This window comes from Thunnus albacares, chromosome 13 (genome assembly GCF_914725855.1).
Source record: "Thunnus albacares chromosome 13, fThuAlb1.1, whole genome shotgun sequence".
NCBI lineage: Eukaryota > Metazoa > Chordata > Actinopteri > Scombriformes > Scombridae > Thunnus > Thunnus albacares.
In genome coordinates this window covers 10,541,571-10,559,180 of record NC_058118.1, presented here as the reverse complement: position 1 = coordinate 10,559,180, position 17,610 = coordinate 10,541,571, and the positions used below count along the sequence as shown (strand labels likewise).

Sequence of the window (17,610 nt, the reverse complement as noted above, 5' to 3'; positions counted from 1 at the left end):
GCTTGAGAGAGGCAAGGCACGCCTGTGTCTCCTGAGAACGATTCCTCGTATGAGCTGTGACATCAACACTTGCTTTAATGTAATATCAGCTCCCAATGTAAGTAGGACACACTGTCCCATAACTGCAACAACAATGAGCCTACTATAAATAGCCTACCCTCCTAGCCTGAGGGAAGATCTCTCACAAATGCTGGAGTGAGCAAACACAACGGAGATCACTCAGGCATCAGGAAGCAGCCATTTTGGATGTGATTTTTTTTTTTTTAATCAGTGTTTAGGATTGCACCTCATAAACAGACTATAATCATCAAAATCATTTTGCATTCAGGTTATTATCTCTACTCAGTGCATTATTAATGGATTTATGTGCAGACATCTATCATTCAATGTGTGCTAATTACTTTTATTATCAAGGTAGTTTCGGTTGTAACAGGCTTTATTTGTTGATGGATGTGCTGTGGGTTTTTGTTGCTCCCTTGTAGGCTTCCTTACCGCTTTTAAAAGTATCAGTCTGCTCATCCCCTCCGTAAAGTAAAGACGGAGCGATAAACACCTTTAAGGCTTCTCATCAATAATAGAAGCACAGTGGATTTATAATCGCTGCCAGAGGACCAGTCACCTCCAGCCTCCTCCTGCACAGCGGACAGACAGAGAAAGAGCTAGAGATTAAAAAAAAAAATACTGGAAATCCAAAGAGCTTGTGGGATTTGAGCCATGTAGTGTAAGTCTCCCTGTCTAGAGCAGCGGAGGGAAATAGGAGAAGTGCTGAAACACCCAGAGGTGCACTGGAATTCCACACCCAGTGATTGGGATAGTAAAACAAGATGCTGTGCTGGGATGAGTCATCTGATGATTGGGTCATCTGTGTGGATGTTATTTAGTCCTGTTTTATCTGTTCATGCTATGACATAAAAACGGTTTCTGTTGCATAAATATTTTCTCTGAGGGAGCTGATTTGTAGCTTTAAATATACAGTATATTTTAATAATGTATATTATAATGTATAACTCTACGAGCCTGCTGTTATCATACTGTGATCACAGGCTCTAATACTGAGTCAGTTTTCACATATTATGTGCTTGTTACAATGCCATTTAACTTTTAACTTAAAATTTAAGCTGTAGTTTGAAAAGGCTGGGCCTCCGTAGATAGTCTCGTTGGAGTAAGACGTGTCCTGAGCATGCTCTTCAGTTTCAATCTTTTAATTTCATTTTAAACCCACTTTAATTGGCACAAAGACACTCAAAACAGCTTCATAATCAAACAACTATAATTAAGAAGATACAGATACAACAGCACAGAAGACGCAAGCATGAGCCCACTCCACCAACAAGATGAAAAATAAAGGAACACCTACCATCGATACAAGCTACAACCATCAGGAGTGAATCAGTTATCCTGCCTTGCCACTTGTATCAACGAAGCCAAACAGCGTATATCCAACATGGAAGACCCACTATCCCCAATTTCAGCAAGCCACAAGGCACTCAAGTCCTTGACAAATGAGCTATCACAGAAAGTGGACAATTTAGAGAATTGTCAGTAACTCTCCCAATGATCCATTATGGAACAACTACTATTAAGAACTTTTGCCCAGCATAAAGCTGTATATGGTGTAGAAAATAAAGAACTTTTGAAATAAATGCAAATAAGACCACAATTGACCACATATTAAAGAGAAGCTGTAATCATACCTGGGTTGACAGAAACTGAGCAAACAAATTGATGAACAAAATATAGGGGAAAAATTGGAATGCAGTTCAAAGAAATTGGGAAACTGATTTGATATATCCTTGGAAACTGAAGAATCATGTCTGGAAAACACTTAACAAAATACCAAATCAGTGAAGAACAAAATGATCAATTATAAATTTTGTTCATAGAACATACTTCACCCCTGCATGACTGCAGAGGATGTGTGTCTCTGACTCTGATCTTTGTTGGCATTGCAAACAAGATAAAAGGTACTTTTTATCATATGGTATCGTCTTGCACTGAAGTAAAAACCTTCTGGGAAAATGTCTGGGAAAGATCATTGGCTATGCTGTTCATTGTGATCCAGCACTGCGCCTTTTGAATTACACTGTTGAAGGAACCTGGCCGTAACCAACTTTTCAAATGCAAATTTTAACAACTGGATGCATGACAGTTAAAAGACTGATAGCAACGAACTGGAAGGATGCAGATCAGCTGAAAGAGAGACTGTGGCTTCAAACATTCCTAGAGACGATCTCCATGGGAGCTGCATCTAATCTTTCTGAAGTTTATAATGAGGAACAGCAACTGTGGAAGGTCATAAAGGACGTTGTTCATAAAATACCTTCCTTCCCCAGAATCTTGAGACATACTCCAAAAGCCTCATAAATGGTCCATGTGTCCTTTGTTGGTTACTCTTTTGGATAGATGGCTTGAACTATACTTTCTTTTGTTTAGTTCATCCTCTAGACCCTCATCTCACTAAGCTACATTTAACCCCTCTATTTTTATTTAATTATTTATTTTTAATCTGTTATCATAAGTTTTATTCCTTTATTGTCTCTTATTTTTCTTTCACCTTGTACAGGTTATCTGTGTTGGTATGTCACCAAAATATGCTGTTGCCTTTTTCTATTTGTTGGAAAAACCAATAGGTTTCAAGTAAAAAAAAAAAAAGAAAAAAAAAAGCTGTAGCTTCTAAAGGCTAATGTGCTCTCTGGCTATAAAAAAATGGATCACAACAGTTGAAAAAATTCATATAAGGGATCATGAGGGACATTTTATTTTGGAGGACACAGTGATTCTTTTGGCTGCTTTATATTTAGTTGTCCTTTATTTTGTTTCCTCTCTTTTCCAAGTTTTCTTGCTAGTTCACCACTGAGTGTGTATATGAAACCTCAACTGTCATGAAAGTGGCAGGAATGGACCCAAAAACAAGTGGAAGCAGGTCTGAAGAAAACTTTATTTGAAGTGTTCAGGCAAAACCAAAGGCTGGAGGGTAGAAGGACAAAACTGAACACTGAGCCTAAGCAGAACAAACAGAACAGACCAGAACAAAGGATCCAACAAAGACTGACTCCCAAACCAAGACTTAAATACTAACTGAACTAATAAGGGGATGGGGAACAGGTGACTAGAGGCAAGAGCAGGCTGGGAGTGATTGCCTGGGAAAGACACTGAGAGTAAGGCAGGGTTAATGAAGGCTAATGCCGGGCAGGTGTGAAGGGAGCGCAGACTGGGGGAGAATACTGAGACAAGGGAAGGGCAAGTGTGAGGAGGAGTACATGAACACAGGAGGAGAAAACACAGGGAAACCAGAAAACCAAAAACACAATAAGCACAGTCCAACCAATAAAGTGCCAACCCAAGTGACAGAAAGTCCAACTCAAAACAGAAAAACTCTGAGGGCATCTGATGGATAATGACAACCAAGGAGTTCAAAGAGACTCACAAGAGTCTCTAGAGTTAATGACAGAGCCATGACATCAACTTGAACTACAAATGAAAAAATGAAAGAGCAATATGAAAAGAGCATGTGTGATACCTCCAGTTGAACTAGAGTATGATGTCTTAAAAAATAACCATAACAACAACAAGAAGACAATTATCTGTGCTTAGGCCTTCATTTTCTTCGATTGTAAAACACAGAACATGGCTTTGGAAAAAAAGAAAAAAAAACACTGACGGTAGTAGAGGAAGTTTTCGTACAGTCTCCTTTGTAGCGTGCACTTCCAAAGGAGACCCTACAGAAGTCTGACTTAAAAGCACCCAATATGAAAAACAGCTTCAAACACATGCAAACAGGAGAGTTGGCAGGTGCACAACTGTAACAAGGGTAGTGAGGACATTACAACTTCATACACATTTTTTGGTGGGGGAAGGGGGTGGGTACAGTGGTATTTGGAACAGTGTTATGTCCTTCCTCCATTTTCCTTCTTTAATGCACTTCTTTGACAGTTAAATCCCTTCTTAGATTTTGTGTCGAGTAGCATAACAATAATTAGTTGACTGGTGAGTTATCAACCTCAGGATGCCCGTTCTAGTTCTGAAGAAGGCAGATGACAAATCACTGTAACAAAGAGAAGCCTCCATCAGTGGGAAGGGAGTCAAATCCTCTTGAAGGCACTTGGGCAGACATCCAGCTCTGCACAGGACTGTGGCTCCAGTCTGCTTAATTAGAGTCGATTCCTCCGGGAATATTTAGGCTGATTGTGCTGCAGCTCGCCCCGGCTCAGGCCGGCATCAAACAGCTCAGCACAGACCTGCTCGTCCAGACAGGCGGACAGGAGGAGCCCAGAGGACGGACAAATAAAGATAATTGAGACCTGAGACAACTGCTCTCTCTCTCTCTTGTTCCCTCTCTGTCTGTGTTCTCGAGTTACAGTGTGTATCCTCTGCATAGAGAGATGGCTCCACATTAATGATCATATCCTCAACAAAGAGGTGAACACTAACGTATAGATCTAACATGAGTCTGTGCAGTGGGTTGATTTGTCTATTAGCTATGATTCATTTGTTTGCAACACACTGGCAGGGGTGAGCTTTAGAGGTGCCGGTAGTAAGATTTTGTTACTTTTGACAGAGCGGCTTCCCCTTCCTTACAGTCTTTATGCTAAGCTAAGCTAACTCTGTGGCTGTAGCTTCATATTTAATGGATTCCCAAAATGTCACTCTTAATATATCTCAAACGAGAAACGAGATATAACATGTTAATTAGTGAGCCTTTATGCTAAGCTAAGATAACCGCCTCCTAGCTGATTGATATCAATCTTCTCATCTAACTCCACTTTAAAAAAGTACAATGTGGAGCTTTTTTTTGTAAATAAACACTATGTTTTCATTCAGTGTTTCTCATCAAAACACAATGTGTATATCCATGAAGGCTAACAAAGATGCAAATGTATTTCCTGCCTCATAAAATATTTGCAAGCTGGTTTTGGAATATGTTAAAACCTGCATTGTTTACATCATGTCTACTTGCTTGAAGTCTTCCTTAATCCTCACCTTAGCTGGCTCTGTAGTTGCCCCAGTATTGCCTCCAGTTTTCAGTTTTATTAGTATAATTAGACGAATTCAAAACCGCAGCTACACTAATGAAAAATTCATTATGGGCATCATAAAATAAAATAAAAATCTTCAGGATAATGTTACATTAAATGTTAAAGTTTACACTCATACTATGTGAACAGATGTTGCAGGTATTTGTAATAAACTGAAATGACATTTGGTTTTGATGGTCATCAGCGTTATCAGTCATTGCGTGTCAAGCTGAGCTTGTCAATCTCAATGTATTCAGATGAGAAGAGGGGCAGATTTATTGGTGGAAACCGGCCAAATGGTACAAAAAGTAGTCTGACTTATCATGACCTGCCCAAAACAATTTTTTTCCAAATTAATAAAAAGTAGAAAACTGCCAAATCTGTGGACACTGGCTACCTCATAGCTGGCTTCATTTCTTTCTGCATTACTGGCACCAACTGAACTGAGCATCAAACCCTCTGCAGGAGTGTGTATCATTTATAAAATATTGCTCTGTAGCATTATGAGTTAAAAACTACACAGGGTACCTTTAAGTTGAACATATATTTAACCAGTTGTTGTTTTCTCAGTTATAAGACAATATAATGCAAAACAACAAAATTTTGGGTAATTATGATTCCGCCTCCTTGTACAGAAGCCTGGTTTGTTGGACTCACAGATCCATGAAACTTTGAACTGTTGCCAGATGAGAACATTAACTGTAGAAAACAGTTGATGACAAGGCACGGCACCTAGACTATCCTTTCCATTCAATGTGCATTAAAAATTTAGGAGCCACTCAGTACAATCAGTGCTGCAGGTTCCTTCTCGCTTTCAGGTTGCAGGTCTTCTTTTCCCTGAGCTATTTGAAGAGGTTGTTTTGTGAGAAATGGATTTTGACAGAGAGGAAGATGTGAGTCCTGTGACAATAAAAGTGTAGTTCTCTCAGTGACGGTAATGCCTGACCTCTTCCGGGTTCCTGGTGGTTTCACATACTCACAAAAAGTGATTATCCCAGGGGGCCATGAAACTAGAGCATCAGGATCCTTAAAATATTAGTCATGCACAGATGCTTTTTTCCCCAGAATGGTTCTGCCAACAGAGGAGGAGAGCAAATCCCACAGCAAATCAAATGAAATTATCCTTTACAAGAACTTTTAGTGACACATGAAAATGAAAATGTAGACTAGTAAACATTTCTTTGTATAAGCTATTTGTGAATTTGAGAGCAACTCACACACAGCTGAAAAACTAGTGAACCACTTAACAATTTTGCTCACATTATTGGAACATGATATCATATCACTACCTTAAATGATTTTGATTTACCACTAAATTGAGTCCACAATATTATGCCATACTGTGAATAATATTTAAATTGAAAATGGAAATTGCCATGATAGCCTTTAAGTTTTGCTGACAGGAATGATGGAAACTGTTGCCAAATTACATTGTAACCTTTGTAAAACATTAGCAATACTTACTAATTATGGTCATGCCAATAAAGCAAACTGAATTTGGTGGAAACAAAAAACTATTAAAAACTTTTCAGAATTCTTGTGTCATGTTTCCATAAATGTACAATGCACAGTGTAATTGTACAGTTTTAAATTCAGTGTCACTGATTGATTGTGTAAATGCAAACATCATTGAACAGGAACAAACCTCCCAGAATCGAATCACTTTCTGATTCACCAAGAAGAGGAAACCGAAGTTGTTCTTCCAACTTTAGAATAGTCATCAGTCTCTGTGCCATGGATGTATAAGAGAACTGGATACAGCGTTGGAGGCAGAGCAACGCTCATAGAAATGAACGTTGCTCAGTGGCACATGAACCCAAAAAAGCAACTTCCTGCTGTAAAGAAATTACCTGGATGAAAACGTACTGCTCATCTCTATGGGCCCAATGTGCCCATAGGGCAGGCGCACCAGTGACTTCTAGTTTAGCCCTAATTAGCCCCCTGGCTAATTTGAATGGGATTAAAATAAATCAATCGTCCAACTCCTCTAAACTTTCAAAATGCGATCGGACTGAATGGATCAAATTCTGATAGTGAAACGAGTCATTTCACAATAAAAAATTTAAAAAAAAGCACCCACCATTTTATAGCCGCTTCTTTTCCCATGATTGTAGGGAAAAATGCTTTTTTTTCCACTTGCCAGCACAATGACTACCAATGCAGCTGTCAGGGGATTTTCTTTTTTTTTGTGCAAGTCAAAACATGTTCAGGTTGTTTTAAGAGGAAATGCTTGACAAAGAAGCCAAGTGGTAAATCCACCGACTAAATGTACCTAAAAGCAACTAGATGATGAAATGTGACTATTTTGATGCAAAAAAATGGATTTGCTTTAGATTAAAATCAAATTCTTGGAATATTACAATGATGGCTGCAAGCTTATTTACACTAAGCTGTAGTTTAGTGAACCCTGAACCATGTGTGTATGAACTGTCTTCAGAGTAGTTTGCATTCAGTATAACTTTCACCCCTGCTGTTACTCTCAGTAGACAGCCAAATAAAATAGAAACACTCCCACATTATTATTTGTTTTAGCATACCTTGCAGCTACAGTAAGCAGTAAATGTTTACAGTTGATTATTTTCTAACAGCTAAATGAGGTTTCAGTCAGAAACAGCAGTTGAGGTGTCACTTTTAGACGCTTATATAAAAGTGTGAAGTCTGCTTTCTGCCTGAATGTGTTGCTGACAAACGCCAGTTGTAGCCAGTCACTCCAGGCGCTGCGGCTTCATTAAGCGCTCGCTGTGTTGCCACACTTGGGTCACCGCAGCTCCCGCTCACACGGATGAATAGCAAATGAAAAGCTTTTCAACACAATTTGGAAGACAATGAGCAGAAAAGCTTCCAGGAATTTTTGCTTATTAGGAAAACTTAGGATGTGAGAAATTTCAGAGTCAGCGGTGGCGGCACAAAATGTCGAACACAATGAAATCATTTTGCATTTCCGAGGAAGGTAATTGGATTTATTGTTGAAATTGCTCAGCGTGTATAAGCCGGTCGAAGGGCCAACCTTGGAGCATCAAGGACGTTCCCTCTCTAAAGACAATTAGGAAACATTTAGGCAGAAGTGAGCAAAGGACTTTAAAGGGCACAGGTGTGAAAGAAAGCACAGGTGTGACACTGCATGCAGATAGGAGCCACTGAATATGAAGCTGGACAAAGGAAAATATGGAAATAATACCCAGTAAGACATGTAATGTACCACAGGGATGCATGTCCTTGCTTCAGCGCTAAAATTTCTAATCTATATTCAAGTCTTTACAATCTCTCCAATATGATATCACTATCATTCTGGACATTTAACATTTAGATGAGTTCAGTGCCTGAGTATACTTATCAAAACTGTGGGGGAGTGTAGAAAGTGAAAAGACTGGAAAAAAAAACAAAACACAACTATCCACCCCCTCGGTATCTTTTTGAGGCTTCGTACTCCACGACGGAGAATCAGAATCGAGAGAGATATGGAGAGAGAAAGAGATTGCGTGCGAGGTTTGGCTGGTGAGGAAGTTTAAAGAAATCGGCGAGCGCAGCTCTCTGAGTCTGCTCACTCAGACAGGTGCTGTGCTGTACAACGTTTTGGGTTTAATTAAGTCTAGTGTGCGACTGAGACAGGCGGAGCAGGAAGAGGCAGACTGTGGAGCACAGGCAGCTGCAGAGCGAGAGGGAGGTTTGCCGGAGCCTTGACCTTATTTTACACGTTGAAGTTAATGGAAAGGAACAAGCACTGTCATCACAGTTTCTCCCCTCTCTCTGTGTCTCATACAAACACACACAAATGTACAAATTTGCTCACACGCTCCCTCTTGCCCTTGCAAATGTCGCTCTTAAACGCCTTTTCTTTTTTTTCCCCCTCTCCTTTTTTCTTTCTACCAGCTATTCTGTATTATAAAATTGAAGGTCTGTCATTTCTGAATCTCAGCCCTCTAAACGTTCGCAGTGTTATGAGATGTGACTCACCGTGTGTCTCCTCCTGCAACTTGTAGGTGGTGACCTCGGGAAAGAACAGCAGAGGATACCACTATATCCTTGCCAACCTGGTGAGAGCTTGCAACATGAAACAATCCGACAGAACACAGTAAAAAAAACTAGAACAACACTGCTCAGTGTGATGCAATTCAATACAAAAAAGTGCAACACTTATGACCAATTTAGTCAAAGATAGTTCTCTCAATATGTAGCTATGATAGATTGAGTGTGGGAATAATTAAACAGAATGTGTAAATAAGACACAAATAAGCTAATGATGAACAAGCTTAAGCAGTTTTGAAATGTTTTTTTGCTGCTAATGATCCCTTGCTCTACTAGCCAGTTGTGCTCTTTGCTCTCAGGGTTTTTCCAACATGAGCCTGGACAGGGTTTTTTCTGGTGGAGCCAACATCACAGGCTTCCAGATCATCAACCCAGACAGCCCCATAGTCCAGCAGTTCCTCCAGCGCTGGGAGCGCCTGGATGAAAGAGAATTTCCAGAAGCCAAAAACACTCCACTGAAGGTCAGTGAGGCATAGCTGCCGAGGCTGCAGTTACATTTTATTTAACATCTTCAAAGATTCCTTTTTCTCTCCCCTTTTTCTTCCAAGTTTAGAGGCAGTAACTGCAGAAATGAGAAAATACATCAATCTGAATCTTTTCAGCGAGGCGTTGCTTAAATAACTTGTCACCTGCATGTCCTTGAATAGAGGCGGCTTTCATACTCAAGCAATTTTTATGTCAATCATAATGCAAGGCTTTGATTTTCTTACTTTTTACATCTGTAGCGCTGTTCTCTGTGTATGCCAAGTATTTCTACTTAGATAATAACCTTTACAGTGCTGTGCCTGCACTGGTGATGTTACTGAGGTTTCTTGTGGCTTTTGTCTCAGTACACATCAGCGCTAACCCACGATGCCATCCTTGTGATTGCCGAGGCCTTCCGGTACCTTCGCCGCCAGCGAGTGGATGTGTCTCGCAGGGGGAGTGCGGGCGACTGCCTCGCCAACCCCGCTGTACCCTGGAGTCAAGGCATCGACATAGAAAGAGCCCTCAAAATGGTAGGACTGAGGGCGTTCACTGTCTCTGTAAACAGCTCTGCTTTTTTATTTTATTTACTTTATAGTTATTTGCTTTATCTCACTCTTCACTCTATTCTGCCTCAAAAGCTACCAATTTTACCTTTATGGTAGCTAATTTTGCACAAAATACTGATCCGATTGGTCCAAATCCAAATCCTCACAGTCAGTCTTAGCTTGCAACACAACACTAAACTCTCCAATAAAGTGGGAATAAAAAAACACAAAACACTTCCAGTCCATGAAGATGCTGTTGGAAATACATCTTTCACAGAAAACACATGTGGAAAACCACAAAACGTTGGAGAGAATATTACACGCCATATATCAAGAATGTTTGTATCATGTTTACTCTATGTTAGAAACAGGTTATCATTCTTCTCTTGGTGCCTGGCAGGTCCAAGTACAAGGTATGACAGGAAACATCCAGTTCGACACATTTGGTCGAAGATCTAATTACACAATCGATGTGTACGAGATGAAGTCAGGAGGCCCCAGGAGGGTAAGTGAGCACAAAGCCTCTGAAATATCATCATAATTTAATTAATGTATAATCAAATACTCTTCACAGGATTAGATATAGATATTGGCATTAATACAGGCAAGTTTCAAGCGCTTCTGTGGTGAGGATTTTCCTTTCTCATGGCATGTTGGCAGTACGCGAGTTAGGGTTGATTTTGATTCAGACAGAAGTTGCCAGTAGCCCAGTCTTGCAAAGCCAGCCCAAATCATGTGAGCTCACATTCCCTCTGAGATTTTAATCTGGAAAACATCCGCTGAGAATCAGTTGAGCCCTGCAGATGGAAGCTGGACCGAGCTACAAACTTTTGGGGAGTGATAGTATAGATGATGACGTGGCCACATTTATTCAGAAACAGATTACAGTTGATAATTTAGAAGAACTTTGGTGTTTACAGAACAGCTGCCATGTTTTTCCAAAATAAAAGTTTGATGCTAAAACGATTGACTGCCTGGCAGGCGGTCTATCAGTTCAGTCAATTGTCTAAAGGGTTCATGTTGATGCCTGAGTGCAGCACAGACCTGTCAATCATCTATAGAAAAACCTACTTGAAATGACATCAAGAAATTGGACCCTTGGCAGACAACAACAACCAAAGTGAAGCTTGTGGGCTGGCTTTGCAAATTATCAGTAACTGATATCCTGTATATATAATGTGTATTGGCTATTTAAATGTGACTTTTTAAAGTTCAGTTCAGTTTTCAGCGTCTGCTACAATACAAGGAAATCTTCTGACACAGACTTTAGACCATCATCACAATAAAACTCTTGATAAAACCACAATGTAATGAAGCTGTTAGGTGGGATAGCAGCTCTTATGAGGCAGGTTTTACAGCCTCTCAACCTGATAATATCCTCACCTCTGTCACATCACCAGTGAGGAACACTGACTGGCGGACATATTATATGAATCCTAACAGCAGCATTTACTTGTACCAGCATTTAAGTGCAACTGAAATTAAACTGCAAGTTTACTTTATACTACAACATAGAGATCTGCTCTGTAAATTACATGCACTTTGTCCTCTTTTGAGGGAAAAAAATCAGTATCCAAAAAGAAGAAATATTTTTTGGTCATATAGCAAACAGAAACATTTTATTTTATACTGTATTTGAATAAAACAGTAACTGTCACTCTTTTATCATTGATGTGATATGACAATGATGAACAGCCCGACATCAGTCTTAGACACGGACAGAGAAGAATCACTGTGAGCCACAGCATTCATTAGCTTTCAGCTACAGTGCGTCCCTTTTGTCTACAAGCACGGACACGTGTTGCTCCGTGGCTCGCTAAATGAGCTAGCAAACAAACATCTGGGAAAGGTGCACTCACTCAGACTAATCATTTAGCTAGTTAGCTTGTCAGCTGTAGCGCCTGTCAAAGTTGTTTAGTTTAGTTGCTGAATGATTAGGTCCTTTTTCTTCAATACCACCAACAGAACACTGTCTATCCTCTATTGGCTTGTAAGCTACAGTTAACAGAGCAAGTCTGTTCACATTGTGTCTTGATGCCACAGCCAGTTCAGCTCTGCTGATTCACCCCCTCAGAGGCTTGATCCTTTCTGATATGTCTCCAAAGTTTTTTCTTCCTTTCAATAATAAAAAAACTGCTAACATTTGTTTTTAAAATCACATTGACAATGAAATTGGACTGCAAAGGGGAATTACTTTTGTAATTACAGTTGGACTTTAAAATCTCCACATACTGGCAGTCTGACTGTGCCAATGTAATAACTCAGTGCTCTACTGTAATTGGACTTTTTATAATTGGGCAGGACAAAGGTAAAAACAGAGCTGTTTGAACACACACATACACAAACACAGCATTATGGCTGTGGCTTGGCTAGTTCCACGACCCTGAACTCTGACAAGGTCCCTGGCTGGCACCAAAAGGAAGTGGCCCCATACTGTCCACATAGCTCAGCTCACAAGGCACCATACATCGCAGCGGCCCGCACATCCAAACTCAGTGTGAGACAATCTGCAGTGACAACAGAGTGAGTACTGAGCATTACAGCTACCAGAATTGGGAGACGTTGACTTCTTCTTGGCTGACTACATCAGAGTGTAACAGATATAAACATAATGCAGCTACTGGAGTCATCTGAGATTCAGCAGACACAGGCCAGTGTTTGTTTTTGAGTTAGATTATACTGTGTGTGATATGTGTAGTATTAATAGCACAGTAGAACATCCTGCTGCACTGGCTTGATAGGGTACATTCAGACTATTAAGTTTGTCTTGCTGGTATTAATTTTATCAGACTTCGAGTGCTCTGTTGATGCTGCTTTCCTGTTATGTAAGAGAACATTTGCAGATCCAGGAATAGATTACTCCTACTCTGCTGAAGTGTAGCCCAGGTGAAGTGAGAAGCACCACTACAAGCTTTTTATAAAATCATACATCAGGCAAAAACCAATCTGTCTCCAGCTGTACAGATAGAGGCGACCAACTCACACACACTTTTGTAAAAAAGTCTTTCTGCTTCATGTGATAACTGTGAATGTTTGTGTCGTTTTCAGATCGGCTACTGGAATGAGTACGAAAAATTTGTATATATAATGGATCAGCAGGTCACCAACGAGTCCTCTTCTGTGGAAAACCGAACAATTGTGGTCACTACTATTATGGTACACTCTCAAGCAGGTTTTAAGTGTTTCACCTTAAGATTTCTGCCACTCAAGGTCAAGGTGTCCATTGTTGCAATCTGTCCTGGGAGGGTAGAATTATTTTATTTTGAGTTGCTTTCCATCCACTCACTACATGTTGAAACAGTCGATTCACAAAGAGTGTTTCAACTGTATCCGTGTGGGTGCCAAAGCATTTTGGTTTTTTTATATTACAGTGGGCTGTCGTAGTAGTGACATCACAATAACGGCTTTGGTAATGATAACTATAAAAGATAGACACCATCGTATTCACATTCAGTGCATACGTAAGTAACAATGTTTCCCTCTCATTAAGTAAACCGTCAGTGTCGCTGTGGACAACTGTGTCTCACTGGAGACGTGAAATGATCTGCACACAAGGAGGACATAAACAGCCAAAGGCTGAAACCTTTGGTTGTTTATCCCTTTGTTCAAATTAACTTCCCTATTCTTCCTTAGAAGTTAAACTCTGAATTGTAATGTAAATTTTCTCTGAAACCAGTGCTCCCAGTATATTAGGTTTAGGGTGAGACACAGTGCTAGTTAAGTCATGATACATTAGTTCCAGGTCAGTAATCATCAGCCATTTTTAAATGTAAGATAAGGTACGCCTTATCTTACATTTAAAACCATGGCCTCTCGTTCCTTCTGACTTTGCCTATTATGTTTGCATCTTAGGCAAATTCAGAATGTAATAGTCATACATTTCCATTTCAATGTCTAGAAACTCATTATCTTCATAACCAGGCTGGAAATACAACAGTATTCAGAGTGAGGGTAAAAACACAGAAGAGTAGTGTCATTGCATTATTTTCTCACTGCCAGGCATGCCTTTGATTTGAATAAAGTCAACTATTATTTTAGATGCATCATAGTCATCTCATTTACCTCATGTTGCTTTTCCTACTTTCCATAACTTTAATATGAACTTTATATTTAATGAAAGGCCATCCTATTATTATGGGGTGCGGCTCTTTCATTTTGTCTTTCATAACATCGTACATGAACGCAGGATGGAAGAGAAGGTAAGAGATTTAAACAGCAAAGAAGAAAAGCTGTTGGATACTGTAAAAACATCACATCAGCAAAAGATGAAAGTCTGCTCTGAAGATCTAGAACCACAAAGTCATCAAGAAATGAGCTCTATTGTAAGCAAAATTACCTCACAAAAACATGTACATGCCATATGAATGTAAATTAATGAAGTAAATCACTGTTGCTGAATATCCTCAAGGTGACCTCTGTTCATCTAAAGGAGGTTTAATGGCAAACATGTTTTACATGGAGGAGGAATAAGATGATATTTTATTGAAATCCAAGGCACTGAGGTGATGTGGATTAGTCTTAACAATGCGATCAACACAACAAGCAGATTATTTTATTGTCATAATAGTGACAAATAAAAAGAAAATTGAGTCACTATGACATTTTATTTGGTCATACAACTACTCTTCTGATGTGGCTTGCACATTTTTGCATTTAATATTTGTAAGATGAGTCATCTCTGCAGTTTTTGATGTCTTTAATCTTTGTGCTGTCACTGACGTTTACTTTATGAACTGGAAAAGTGCTCCATTCAGCTTGCCCTGCCCCTTTGTGCCATGCTGCAAAACACATGCAACCCCTGCCTATTGCTCACATCCACAGATTTAGGTTACGGGTGAGGTTAGCATGAGGGAGCCCTGACATCCTGCTTTGCCTCCTTTATATGTGTTAGATGCTCCACTTCTCCCGTTGGCCCAGTCGGCCTCTTTACTCCAGCAGGGGCTTTTTTTTTAGTCTGTCAAGTCCCCCAGTAATGTGCCTGTAACTGATGCTTGCTGTTTAACCTCTGCTCTGTTTGTTTGTTTGTTTGTGGTCCCCACATGTTTGTTTGTCATCCCAGCATGTGTGCATGCTTCAGTATCAATCAAGGCCTTGTGTGACCTTGGTCTGGCCACTGTGGGTGTGTGCTTTCTTGACTATGAACTCAAAACTTTGTCTAATTAACAGGAAGCTCCGTATGTGATGTACAAGAAAAACTATGTGCAGATGGATGGGAATGACAGATATGAAGGCTACTGTGTCGATTTAGCTTCTGAAATTGCAAAGCATGTGGGGATAAAATATAAGCTGTCAATAGTTCCGGATGGAAAGTACGGAGCCAGAGATCCAGAGACCAAGACGTGGAACGGGATGGTGGGTGAACTGGTTTATGGGGTAAGTGTCAGTCTGCATGTGTAGCTCATAAGGGGACGGGGATTAGCTGTTCAACATCTGTTTCATCATTTCTTGCTACTTACTACTAACTACTAACCTTTTAGATTTATTCAAATTATTGTAAACGTCTTGAAGTATCCTCAACATTCAAACAGCAGATTATAAATCTCTCTCAAGTGCGTATGATGCAAGACTAAAGTAAATATTACATGAAAAATATCCTATTTTATCAGTTCTTGTCAGGCAAGTGAGCTTTTTTAAAACTCACTCTTCCCTCACTCCCTGTTGTTGTAAAGTTCAGTCATCAGAGGGCGAATGTGAAGGTCGTCTTCATTGGTAAAGATGGCAGCAGCTGGTGAAGAAGCCTCATTAGATAAAACCCCTGCACTTTAATCAGTTTACAGCTGTATTACACCTGATAATGGTGATCATCAGCCATCTGCAAAAAAACATCCAAAACGTGGCTTGTGAGTGAGTTTTAGGGAAACCCTTCTCCAACTGTAAAATCTCCTCGACCCCTGCTTGTATCATGCGTCTTGTGGATCACTCGCACTCGAACCGACTTTAACAAGACGATTTGCATCTTTAATGAGATCCCAGCTGCTGAATGAATAATGTTAAAAATCTCTCACGGCAGACTTGAATCTAAAAGATCTGCATGCAAGCAATGCTTCAATGCAGGTTTCTCAATTCAACACTTGTACTTTCTTTCTGCAGCTATGACTATTTTACTGCAGACCTCCCCGTAGAAACAGCTTAGATGTAAAGAGATGACCCCTTGTGTAATTGAAATGGTCATGCTGTATTTCAGTATTAACACTGAATATGTATTTCCATCAATTTGCCATTCAGATATAAATGACCTCATTCAAGAATGAATAACGGACAGATACCCCTCATACATTTATCTAAGATATGAATCTGCAGTGTTAAGTATTTTTATATTTCTAAGTCGGTGTGGGGTCCAGTTACAATACCACCCTCTCCTCAAAGCATATCTCCGCAAAAAAAATGTGTCACTGCAGTGAGATACTAATTGATGAGCCTGTCAGGCTTTGCAGAGGATCTGATGGAGGTGAATTTAACAGGCTGATTCACATTTCATGGACTGCTTACATAAGCTCCTCTACCTCTGTCTTCCAACCCACCGCTTGATTCATGGAGGAGATTTGGATCGAGACAAAGACATTAGCCAACACAAATGCTGAGTGACTCATTTTCAAATGGCAGATCCCCTCTCGCTGGCTTTATCACTGGTCTGCTACTCAGTTTATTCTAAGCTACCACATTTTACCGCGTCCAATCTGTTTATTCCATGAATTTACATTAAAGCTGAGTGCTCTGTATCACCAGCTGGCCATGTATATGTGATTATAAGTAAGACAGTGTGACTTATAAATAATCATGGTTATTGGTTTCACTTGTTTATCAGTGTTTGCTGTAATAAATCAATGTTTAATATTTTTGGTTGGTTATTTATGGTTTGTACTGAAAGACTAACTCCCAGTGTGCCTGTTCCCATTTTCACAGAGAGCTGACATAGCCGTGGCTCCTCTAACTATAACGTTGGTACGGGAAGAAGTGATAGACTTCTCTAAGCCCTTTATGAGCTTGGGCATCTCCATTATGATTAAGAAGCCTCAAAAGTCCAAGCCTGGGGTGTTTTCCTTCCTGGACCCACTGGCCTATGAGATTTGGATGTGTATAGTTTTTGCCTATATCGGCGTGAGTGTGGTGCTCTTCCTGGTCAGCCGTTTCAGCCCTTACGAATGGCATCTGGACGAGAACGATGAGGCCAAAGACCCTCAGAGCCCCCCAGACCCTCCAAATGACTTTGGGATTTTTAATAGCCTGTGGTTCTCCCTGGGCGCCTTCATGCAGCAAGGATGCGATATCTCACCAAGGTTGGTTGTTGTGTTCATTCTCCACCACCTCTCAGTTGTCCTCGTCATCTCTGCATTTTATAGTCCCGTACATACATCTCCATCCTGCCATGGTGCATATAGGTTATTTTGAGCTTTGGTTTTGCCGCTGTCCACCTAACCTCACACTTCACTACACTGCACTTCCTTCCCATTTCCTTCTCACTCTACTATACATCCCTTTGTTTTCACGCTGCATGCTTGGCAGTGATGCTGTGCATCCACAAAATAACTTATATCCACCATGCTGAGGGCTGTAAA

The 17,610-nt window shown here is 40.1% G+C and overlaps 1 protein-coding gene across 7 annotated transcripts in view; it reads left to right on the top strand.

Moving 5' to 3' along the window:
• LOC122995106 (glutamate receptor 3-like) overlaps positions 1–17,610 on the top strand; it is a 71,280-nt gene that overhangs the window by 32,790 nt on the left and 20,880 nt on the right. For 5 of the 7 annotated variants that reach the window (XM_044370120.1, XM_044370116.1, XM_044370119.1 and 2 more), the window contains exons 5-11: positions 8,996–9,049; positions 9,341–9,502; positions 9,872–10,039; positions 10,455–10,559; positions 13,103–13,210; positions 15,221–15,427; positions 16,958–17,331. In XM_044370120.1, coding sequence (XP_044226055.1) covers positions 8,996–9,049; positions 9,341–9,502; positions 9,872–10,039; positions 10,455–10,559; positions 13,103–13,210; positions 15,221–15,427; positions 16,958–17,331 — 1,178 coding nt within the window. The remainder of the gene's footprint in view (positions 1–8,995; positions 9,050–9,340; positions 9,503–9,871; positions 10,040–10,454; positions 10,560–13,102; positions 13,211–15,220; positions 15,428–16,957; positions 17,332–17,610) is intronic. The other 2 variants (XM_044370117.1, XM_044370122.1) reach the window with 2 other exon arrangements.